This window comes from Rhagoletis pomonella, unplaced genomic scaffold, assembly GCF_013731165.1.
Source record: "Rhagoletis pomonella isolate Grant_MI unplaced genomic scaffold, Rhpom_1.0 Rhpom_scaffold_00001, whole genome shotgun sequence".
Taxonomy (NCBI): domain Eukaryota; kingdom Metazoa; phylum Arthropoda; class Insecta; order Diptera; family Tephritidae; genus Rhagoletis; species Rhagoletis pomonella.
Window position 1 is genome coordinate 39,215,225 of NW_023458555.1, and position 11,665 is coordinate 39,226,889.

General features: G+C 35.9%; 1 protein-coding gene across 3 annotated transcripts in view; it reads left to right on the plus strand.

The window, feature by feature from the left end:
- The first annotated feature begins 996 nt into the window (after window positions 1–996).
- The window catches only part of LOC118744054 (organic cation transporter protein), an 11,386-nt gene continuing 717 nt past the window's right edge, over window positions 997–11,665 (plus strand). The window contains exons 1-7 of one of the 3 annotated variants that reach the window (XM_036476815.1): window positions 997–1,233; window positions 2,668–2,933; window positions 8,032–8,324; window positions 8,408–8,557; window positions 9,091–9,496; window positions 9,575–9,816; window positions 9,892–10,165. In XM_036476815.1, coding sequence (XP_036332708.1) covers window positions 2,788–2,933; window positions 8,032–8,324; window positions 8,408–8,557; window positions 9,091–9,496; window positions 9,575–9,816; window positions 9,892–10,165 — 1,511 coding nt within the window. In that variant the 5' untranslated portion in view covers window positions 997–1,233; window positions 2,668–2,787. The remainder of the gene's footprint in view (window positions 1,234–2,667; window positions 2,934–8,031; window positions 8,325–8,407; window positions 8,558–9,090; window positions 9,497–9,574; window positions 9,817–9,891; window positions 10,166–11,665) is intronic. The other 2 variants (XM_036476821.1, XM_036476822.1) reach the window with 2 other exon arrangements.

An 11,665-nucleotide genomic window follows, 5' to 3' on the forward strand; every position in this document is an offset into this window, starting at 1 on the left:
AAATACCTGATTAAATTTTATACGACATTTAGAGGGGTGCCAATGAGTTTTAAAAATATTTCCAAAATAAAGCCTTGATTGTCATTTGTAATGTTTCATTTTACATATTGATACAATTTAATTCAAAAATATTTTCGGAACGAAGCGTACTTATACCTTTTTCGATTAACATCCATATTGAAATACGCCATTCAACTCATGATAAAAATATAGCAAGGTAGAACCGTTCTCTCAATTTGTCGGCCATGATTTTTTTTTGAAGTTTGCCAACATTTTAAAATCATATAAAAGTGAAAATAAAAAAATGAAATTGTTCGAAATTGTTGTGCTTGAGATTGAAAATGAAAATGTGTGAGTTTGTGAGTAAATTTAAAAATTAAATTGTTTGGAAACGTCAAGAATTTTAAAAGTGACTCTCAGCGGTTCTACCTTACAATATTTTTATCATGATTCAACTTATTGATAAAATTGAATTTTAATATTTTAATTTTCAAATAGCTGACAATCCTGTAAAAAAAATTTCGTAAATTAATCGCGTTCATTTGGCATCTATATTGTAAAATTTAGATCAACTTATAGTTTAAAGTACAATTTCATTATTTAAGCAGCACACATCGCTTTTCAAGGAATATGCTATATGTTAATCCGGATCATAAGCTATCTGTATGCCAATTTTAAAGCAAACAAAGACCAACCAACATACTCGCGAGCTTTCACATATACATATTATACATATTAGTAGAATTTTATTCAACTTGTCATTTTAGTGCTATTAATTAGTTGGAAATTTAACAAAATTAGTAAAATAAGTGACTGCAATATTGTTTCGAATTTGGTCTAAAATGCTATTTCCGGCACTGAATGTACATATTTCACAATTGCATATACATATATGTACGTATAGGCATGTAATACAAAAAATATAAAAAAAACATGTGTTTTCCCAGAATAAAGATTACATACTTTAAAAAGATCAACGCGATTCATATGATTAAGAGTTCTTTGAACTCAGTACATTGAATTAAGGCTGTCAACTTCGATTTTCAACATCAATTAAGCAATAACCTTGCGGATCTGTTACAGTATTCTGTGATTGATAAGACAAAAGCCATTAAACAACAGCTTCAGAACATTTCGCGCCAATCAAAATAGTACAATGTAAACAATCACAGTGAATATTTCAATAACAAAGAGCGAAGTCGTAGCTGCAGTAAAATAATTATTTCAGCTTATGTGAGTGCCTACAAGTATTATAGTTCCAGCTTAAGCTTACTGCCATACCTATACAAAAACGTTGGGCGGAGCGTTTTCTGGCGCCTAGCGTTACCGCCGAAGTGCAATGCCTATGTAAACAAAAGCGGCAACGCTACGCCAATTAAGAACTAACACAAACAACAAGCATAGGTTTGTTTGTGTGAAATGCGAAAATGACAGTTTTCTGCAGACAACTTCACTTCTTAACGCCCTGTCAAAATCGGATTTTCCATCCGCTCAGCGTTGACGCCGCGTTATTTCGGTATGCTTTATACAAATTGTATGAGCATGAGAATTTTTTTTGACGGCCAGACAACGCTGACGCTTTAGTTTAGGTATGGCAGTTAGAATCCAGCTCTCAAGAAAAATCACAAGAAATATTTTTCATTATTTTGGTTGCTGAAAAAAGCACTTTGCTTTTGCTGTAAATTTTCTTAAAGAAATATATATGCGAACCAAGGCATATCAATGAGGTAGTAGCATTAAAGCAAAAATAACATTTGCGTGTATTTTGTTGTTGCTTCCGGTATCGAAAGTGTCAAAAACGGTTCTGATTTTTTTCTTCTAATTCATAGCGTGCCATGCGAAATGCAAAAAAAAATAAAAAATTGCAATTCGAAAAAATGAAAATTGTTGCAACTTTCTTTCTTCTCGAAGCATTGATCCATCCTTTGCATGGCCCAGTAATCAGCGGTTGTGCTGCTGAGTTGGGCGAGCGTTCCAAATGTTGCTATTCAATCGCTTGTTTGTATGGAAAATGGTTTCACATGCAAATAGATTTTATCAATTTGGAATTTTTGTGAGAAGAAAATAAAAATATTTGAAATTTTGAGACCAAATAATTTGAAAAAAAAAACAAAATCAAATCAGCTGCTGTACTGATACTGCATGCTCAATATGCCTTGATGCCTTGAAAATTTTTTTCTTGAGAGCTACAAACTGATTTATGGGCGTGTGAAGCGGTAACAAAGTTCTATGGGGAAACTGTTGAATAATATTTTTACTATGGTGAGAAAGTTTTGCCAATCTGCTGAAAGATTTATTGACAACAGTAAATTTTTGATAACCGCAAATTTATGCCGAATAAAATATTACAAATTGAAGTGAAATTAATATTTTAAGAAAACATCTGCCATCGTTGATTGCAATTCATCAATTTAAGCTTTCATTTAACGAAAAATTGCGCACATCAACAATCGTTGCGATTGTCAGAATTTTCTATGCATTTGTCAAAAATTTCACTAGCCTCATGAGCTACTCAAATTTTATTCACCTCATAGTTTTCAAAAATTTACTCGCCGCGAACTTTGTTACCGCTTCACACACGCTTTATGTAAGAAATTTTGATAAAATAAAATTTCTTTTCCATTTCTTGTGCGTCATTTTATATGAATTTTTCGTTTTTCTTGACAGCTGGAAACAGCTCTTAAAAGTGAAGTGACAGCGTAATTAAAATTTTGCATACGGTTTAGACTTGTTTAAACTCTTTTCCTACCGCAGTAAAAACCAAACCCTGCATCAGCATCGTCAAAAATGTTGGAGCTGGATAAAATTTTGGAGAAATGCGGCGATTGTCATCGCTTGCAGGCGATTATGTTGCTGCTATTTTGCATCATCAATTTGCTATCGGCGCTGCATTACTACTCACAAACAATCATAAGCTTCGTGCCGAAATATTGGTGAGTCACATTACATTCAGTGTTGCCGAAAGTACTAGGCTATTTTGTCATCCATACTCCCGTACTCCCCAAGGACCGATTATACTACTATTTTATGAGATAGTTAACTTTTTAACCGACTTCAAAAAAAGGAGGAGGCATCAATTCTTAGGAATTTTTTTATATACATATGTTACGACATAACTTATAACTTTGGACACGTCAACCGACCAATTCTTCTTTTAGCTGAAGAGTGCTTGGAATAATTTGCGGGCACATTTTTCCTTCCACGTCTTGGTAAAGCTTAAGCCATATTACATCAGTATTTAAAACTTGCGACTGCAGTGATGAGATTAAATTGGGTATAAAACTCTTCAAATCTTGTAAGAAAAGCTCTTTTGTTGGTCCGAACGCATAACACGTGCAGAATCAGCATTTAAGGTCTAATTACGGATACTTCACATAACTTCGCACATCCACTGGTAACACTGCAATTGAAATGCCACTTAAGAAAATGTGAGAAATAATCCAAACTGAACAGAACATAAGGTTCAAATGTATTCCAACCGTAATCAGCGGTTTTTGTCTCGTGAAGTGACCACCTAGGAATTCGAAAATTGGTCTGCTATCCTACTAGCTCAATGGAGTCGACCCTCGAAGCCTCCCTGAATAAGCCTTGCTTAGTTCTGTAACTGAGTGCGAGCTATGTGCGGGTCCTTTTCAACCAAATGAGCAGGAATTCACGTGTGGCCTGTCACTCACTTGTAGTGATAGAACTTTTTAGAAAAGTATCTATACTAGTACTCATATAGAATACTCTAAAAAAGAATCGATGCCAGTACTCATACTTGCAAAAAAGTATCGATAATACTCGTACTTGCAAGTATTCTCAAATCAAATGCAAAAAGGAAAAAATATCAGATTGCTTTGCTTTTTCACCCCATCCTATTTATAAATTGAATACTGACTGTTTTTAATAGTTTTAATCTAATCTAAAGGAGTTTTTGGCAGGGACGTGAACCGGATGAAAAATTTGGTCGGTACGGTTAGAACCGTTTTTGCACTTTTGGATTGGTTCATCAAAGCGGTTTTTTTGGTCTTTGAACCGGGGTTTCGGTTCGGTTCAACGGTTCGAAAAACAAAAAAATAACGCGCAAGTTTAAGTGTCAAGTGTCAAGTGCAACAACGCGCAAGGTTAAGGGTCAAGTGTCTGTCAAATGAGATGGGTTGCCTTTATATTTGATATTGTCACATGGTAAACAAACATGGTAGGTATTACCATGTTTAACAAAAAGAAAAAGGCGGGTACATTTATCATTGAAAATCGGTTGAAACGAACCTTTAAACCTTTATAGAAAGTGGTAAGGTTTTCGGTTCGGATCAAACATTTGTGGAAAAAGCAAAAGACTAGAAGCAAATGGGGTAAAGCCCAAAGATAAGCTCTCTTTCGTAAACATTTTCTTCAAGAATGGGCTAGATTTCGAATTCACAACGAAGGTAGAATACATGGGTTAGCGACGGCTGCCTTATGCTAGAGAGTGGCCAAGTTCTCGAGTCGGAAGACCACCCTCTGCCACCATTCATTATCAAAGGTGAGGCAGGATATTAGTTTTTCAATTATTTAAATATTTTTAACCGAACCCAATGTTGAAATGACCGCTACATTTTCTTCTAGGTTGTGTAAAAATTTCATAACTAAGTCAATTACCAGTATCACTAGAACAAAATATGTATTAATTATTAGTATGGAGTATACATATCGTCGCCCGGGTGCCAAAAACATGAATGTTTAGAAATGAAAATTTTGGGAAATCAAGTTTGAAAGTTTTTTTTTTACGAGATTTAACTCTATATTTATGCAATCAAAATTGTAAAATAGTATCGACCCCTTTGCGCAAAATTATCGTATGTTACTTTTTTTACGAAATTGACTTTTTGATGCAACTTTGTTTTACAACCCATAACGCATCACCTGTTCAAAAATTACGGCTTAAATTCCAATAGCTACCCCTAAAATTGACTGTAAATTTTATCGTATGTGACAATGATTTTTTTCTCGTGGACGAAATTATCATGTGTGCTAAGAAATAGAATGTAGAGACCTTTCTACAAAAAATCTTGCGTTTAGCTATATTTCTCAATTATCTCAGCAAATCTAAATATTGGTATTGATGGTGCTAGCCAAAGCAGAGAAAAATACAAAAAATACTTTCCTGTAAAATTTGGTTTTTGTAATGAAATACGAAATACGATAATTCTGGGTTTGGTATAACATAGAACATCCAAAGGTTAACCAAGTCAACCTAATAACTCAAAGCTGATAAATTTGCACATTCATGCTTCTGGCATGAGGGTGACGATATGTGAAGTTAAAACTTTAAAGGCGTTTTCTCGGGGTTTCGGTTTTTTGAGTTATGACAGTATTAAAGTAAATGAGCTTTATGTTCATTTTTATAACATTCATATTGTATATTGAAGTTAATTTTCGAACGTTCGCCACAATATTTATTGGGTAATTAAAAAAAATTTACTTAGAAAATTCTTAACTCGTCAATACTTTTCGGCATTCGCGATATTTACTCAGTACTTGTGAAAAAGTATCGAGTTCTCGATACTACTCAGTACTCATGAAAAGTATCGATATTCTGTACTCGGTACTCGTATCGTTCTATCACTACTCACGAGTATGTAGATAAAAAAAGTTTGTTGTATGTATTTTAATGAGACTTCGTACAAAGGGGGGTTAAGCTAGCTAATTACAAATCTTTTGTCAAATTTGGAAAATTTAAAATGACGGATGATTTAAAAAAAATCATAAAATTGTTTATGAAACTGTCTATAGGGGGTTTTGGGGTAGCTAGTTACGAAACTGAAGTCATATTTTGAAAATTAAAAAAGGCGGATTCAATATGGCGGATGAATTATAAAAAATAATTATTTTCATGCATACATACATATTTTATATCGGCTTCTTATCAAACAATGGCAAATATAATCCATGAAAAATAAAACAGTATGTGCAAAACGAAAAGCTGAAAATCTAAAAATGCTTTGGGAAAAGCTAAGCTTCAAAGCAGATAACCTGAACCAGGGAGTTCTGGTAATGTATAGTACTGGTGAAAATACAGCCAGAATAGCATTAAAAAATCACGATTTATTTGCAAAGTGCCTTAGTCTTGATAAGAAATTGCTCAGAAACTTCAAAATCATCTTAGAATGTATATCGTGTCTATTATCTAGTTAAATAATGAGATCCGTTTTAAGGCGTTTTGTTTAGAAAATGCTGTAGTCTACATCAAAACCTATAAGGCACAGTCCTCTGCTAGTAGGCTAGCAGCTGAAGAGGGTTTTGAAGACACAGCAGAATATTTAATAGATCAGCGACTTCAGATATTTTTATAGAGCAGGAGATTCAACAGATCCCTTAATCTCAAGTAAGAATTTAAAGAAAAATGTTTACGATCAAAAATGCCTCAAATTGTCTACATAGCTTTACTTGATGTTCCAAATATCAGGGAGACTAATCAAGTTGGCTCAGATGACAGTTATTCCTCCGAATCTGAAAATGAAGAGAAATCAGAAAATGAACTCCTCGATGTGGAACTTACAAACAAAAAAGAAGAAATATGAACTAAAAAAAAGTAAAAAAGGGGTATAAATATAGCTCTGCAACCTCCACGTGATGGACCCTTAATACTAAATTTATCGTAGGCTAACTGCAGGCGTTATAGTAAAAATTTGAATTCGTTATAAACCAGTTAAAAAAAAACCTTTGCATCAGGTATTATAATAATTCAATATTTTGTCTAATACACTCGACCGCCATATTAGATTCATTATTTTGTATTTGGAGAAACTAATCACCTGAATCTTAAAGATTCGCGTTCTTTTCTTCTTTTGAAGAAAAATAAATGATATTTTCTACAAAGAGGCGGAACGTGAATTAAAAATAATTTCAATAAAAAGAAATAATTAATCAATTTGTTTGAAACTTGGGCCAAGTGTGCCTCTATTTATCTATAATTAGATAGTCCATTCAATAAATTTCAAAACTTTATTTTGGGCAACTTTCGCTATTTTTGATTATCTGCTGGCCCATTATCCAGTGGAGAAAATGAAAGTGGTGTAGGAAAAATCAGTCTACAGGTCTAAATTTTCATCCGATATTTTTTTATTTTTTTATAAATAAAAGAGCTAATGAAATTTCTTACCAATCGGTAAAAGCCAATTTTTGAAAAAGAATTGTATACAAAATTTATTTAAATTAGTAAACAATACGTCGTTAATAATTTGGTGTTATAAAGTAAAGGTAAATCGCTTTTAGTTTGTTATAAACATTTCATACGACCACCTTCATTTATCCCACTGTACGTCCCGTCGCGACGCGTTGGTCTGGTGAACTCGTATGAGAAAATTCAAATCGCCTCAAATCGAAGTCGTTTATTTCCATCACGTCATCCCAATACTGCATATCGTTTTTCAGTTCGTAAAATGTGCTTCTCATCCAGTATCGAGTTATTCGGCGCACAGTGATTTGAAATCAAAAAGTAGGGTTTAAAATAGCGGTGCTAGACATTTGCTTCCACATGAGTAAAGAGTGCTCGAAATGGCAGCAAAAAAAATATTTAAAATCAACTTGAAAATTGCACTTTGCACACCTATTTTTTCTGAAAATTTGAATTTTTCTGAAAATTGAATTTTCGGTGATTTTTTTACAACATTTCAAATTTTTTTTGTGCGATTTTTTCTCCATTTGAGGGAACCCTGTAATTGCTTTCGACTAGTTTTTTTTATGTTAAATTTATTATCGGGAACAGGAGAATCGATTTTCTTATACAAAATTGCTAATTTCTCTGCATTTTGCACAAACAAAATTTAGTATAAACAAAAAAAAAATCAAGAATCGTTCTCGACAAACCTTTTTCATTTAAATTTCATCAGCTTTCATTGAAAAAAAAAAATCATTAAATCGGTTAAGAATTGGTATCTCTACGATATATTGAAAACTACTCTTTGATTTCAGACCACTGTGCGTCAGCCCGCTACGCTACTTAGGAATTAGTAAAATAATTTAAAATATATTTTTGGAATATATATTTTTTTTAATTCCTTTCGCCAGGTGCCTTGATGGCTACACGGATCCTATGGATGCCTATGCGGAAGCTAGCAAGCAGTCGGACTCATCATGCCATCCACATCGGTTGGCAGCTGAGGATGATGCTTTGGCGCCAACGAATTTTTCAGCAGTGTGCCAGCACTTTGACTATGAATTGTATATGGGTTATCAGAGCTTCACTAGCGAACTGAATTGGATTTGTGATCGCGCGTGGCAAGCAACGCTGGGGCAGTCGATGTTTTTCGTTGGCTCAGTGGTGGGCAGCCTGCTCTTTGGTTTTCTGGCAGACAGTTTGGGTAAGCTAAACACACATTTTTTATATACTTCTTTTTTATGTTCAAAATTTCATTGCATATGTATTTCTTTCTTATCTCCTCAGGTCGCCTACCCATCTTGATTGTTGCAAATATTGTGGCCATGGTTGGCAATTCTCTGACGGTATTTGGCACAACGCTGCCAACATTTTCGCTATTTCGCTTCTTATCCGGCATGGCGACAGATAGCAATTTCGTTATGATGTATATTTTGGGTGAGTGTGGAAGAGAGCAATTTAACGAATTTAACTTGAAGTCAAAAAAGGTAGAGTTTTCTAAAAAATTCGTTTTGAAAAGGTTTCAAATATTCCTAAATTATTTTTAACGAGGCGAAAATATAGAAAGCGTATCCCCAAAGCTCAATTGGTCTCAAACAAGCTAGTCCTCCTGTTTTCATGTAGCCTTCTCCTCCCGGTTCGGTTTGATAAAGTTCGTTACAGTCCTGATGCCGTTTGTAAAGTTGCATCAATTTGGAATCATCTCTTTTTGTATGTTGTAGGTTTAAAACACCCCACTCTAAAAAATTCCTTTAAATTTTAACTTGCCGAACAGCATTTTTTATTTGTATCCATTTTCTTTGAAATATAAATATTTTTCTACTGTTAATTTAATTGATTAATTTGTTGAATATATTTAAGAAGCATATGTTTATTATTATCCATTCGATTTTAACATCAATGTCGCGCATCAATTAACAACTTCTTTAATACATACTAAATGAATAAAAATTCTTGTAATCCCTCCGCAGTAATGGAGTATTTGCGTCCGTCTCTGCGCACAATCGGTCTCAGCATCTGCATTGGGTTTTTCTATTGTCTCGGCTCAATGGCTGCGCCATGGATTGCTGTACTGTTGCATAGTTGGCGCGGCTTCCTACTCGCCACCTCAGTACCCTTTGCCATTGTGCCGCTCTTCTACTTCATTGTGCCCGAGAGTGTGCAATGGCTGATCTCCAAGCAAAAATACGACAAAGCCGTTAAATGTCTAAAGCGTGTAGCGAAGATCAACGGGCGTGCGGTGGAAGAGTCTGTCTATACGGAATTCATAGATGAATGCAAACGCAGTCAATTGCATACGAAATCTGGACCAAATCTCTTCGGGCTATTTGCAACACCACGCTTGCGGCGTAACACGCTCATTTTGTTTTTCAAATCGTAAGTTTGTTTATTGATTAGAAAAAGACAGATTACATTGCGTGTATGTGTGCATTGTGAGCTTTTTTTTTATCGCAGCATGGTCATCACTTTGTGCTACGATGCGGTGTCGCGTAATGTCCAAGGTCTCGGCATATCGCCATTTGTCATGTTCACTTTGAGCGCCACAGCCATATTGCCAGCTTGCATACTGCTGATCGTGTTGCAAGATCGTATCGGCCGCAAAGCGATGGCTTCCATGTCACTGCTGCTAAGTGGCATTTTTATATCGGTCACTGGAGCGATACTCTTCTGCACGGAACGTAGTGGCGGCGAGAAAGGTAATCGCTAATGTGTGGTAATAAATCCAGTATTTTCGAACAAAGAATTTATGCTTTTTTAAATTCCAATTTCAGATGTTATACTGGTAGTGGTTTTGTCGGTCATAGGTCGATTTGGTGTCACCGTCGCCTACAATTCGGGCGCTCAATATGCCACTGAGCTGATACCGACTTGTGTGCGCGGCCAAGGTGTGGCAGTGGTGCACGTCATGGGCTATGCGTTTACCTTCTTCAGCTCATATATTTTGTATACTCGGTCCTTCTTCCAACCAATGCCGGAGATAATATTGGGTATACTTTCACTTTTGGGCGCTGGATTGTGTCTGCTATTGCCGGAGACACTGAATAGGTGAGTGGAGTGAAGATTTTAATACATTACATTTTTTACATGAACAGGCGCATTCCTTTATTAATGAATGTTTCACATAATTTTTCGATTAAGTTTATACTTAGTTTCGTATTGGTTATTATTCGCTAAAACTGGATATCCGAGTTGAAAGTGTTGACAGTAGTAAGCCTATAATCTTCGCGGAAACTGTGGAAGTAAGAATCATATGAGATTCTCATCCCTACTGGGTGACTTCCTCTCGTATAATGACCAGTAAGTGCTTACACCAAAACCCGATAGCTGTAGTTTTATTATCATAAAATGCTCCAATGTCTTCTCGCGCCTATTTTGTCTGGTGTCCAGAATTCGACTCTCTTTAACCATAAGTGTCATGCCATTTGCATAGGCGAAGGTGAGTAGATCCATTCTATGCTGCTAACAAGCGCTGTCCAACATTGTACGATTACTACCCTGTCTTCTTAGTTCGCTTAATATGTTTTGAAATTTGATGAATATAAGCCAGAGACCAAAGCTCCCGATGAGAGATATGGCTCCTGCTCTAGGTCCACGCTGTAAGCTCTGCACCTCAATCTCCATCACATCTTTAACCTCCTTGCCGAAATAGCCTTCTGTTAGGCAGGCTCACATTTTTGTAGAAGCATCGGCTTTATCAGTATCGATCTCTACTATGGCTATAGTTAGGCAGTCGAAGTCCTCTAGGCCAAGTCATTTTCAACCTCTCGTGCCTCTAATTTGTAGGTTGTCGCTAGGACTTCTCGTTTTTAGCGTAGCTGCCGAACTTGGGATAGAGTATATTTTCGGATTCTTTCTTGATTTTAGAAGGTAGTGTTGTAGTGGAAACATGGAGTATCATTAAATCTTGCGTTCGTCTGCTCGGATTTCGATGCTGGAAAGAGTCCAGTGAAGCTCACAACTTTACTACGCAAAGTAATCACAGCTTTTACTTCGGAATGCAGGGAATTAGCACTCTATCCACCAATTCAAGTCTGTCGTTGTACCACAGGTTTTGAAGCTTCTAGATGGCTCACTTTATCCTTATGAGAGTACCCGTCGCTAATTTTGATGCCAATGAACCATTTCGCGCCCTCAAAAGAAAACAAGCGCTTGTTTGATTCCGTGTGGCCAAACTTAATCATTTGCCTCAGAAGCTCCGTCTATTTATGAGATGACATGGTTACTTCTTTCGGTTAACTTGATTTAGAAGTTCTTGCAGATTTGAAGTTCCTCTTAGGCTTCTTGGTCCCAGGGTTCGCCCGTCTACGGGTCGCTGCCAAACAAACTTCTTGTCTTTGGCTGCGAATCTCTTTTGTCGAAAGCCTTGCTGTTCTTCTGGCTCATTTTCGTCCCTCGTGGGATCTGCTACCGCACCTATCCTCTTGATGGTTCATAGGGCAGCCTCTTATTGCGATACAACCTTTTTTTATCGCTCCTTTACTGTTGCTAATTTTTGACGGGGAAAGTCAGCAGTCATTTCTTCCGTCGAACTTTCCGCTTCAACGT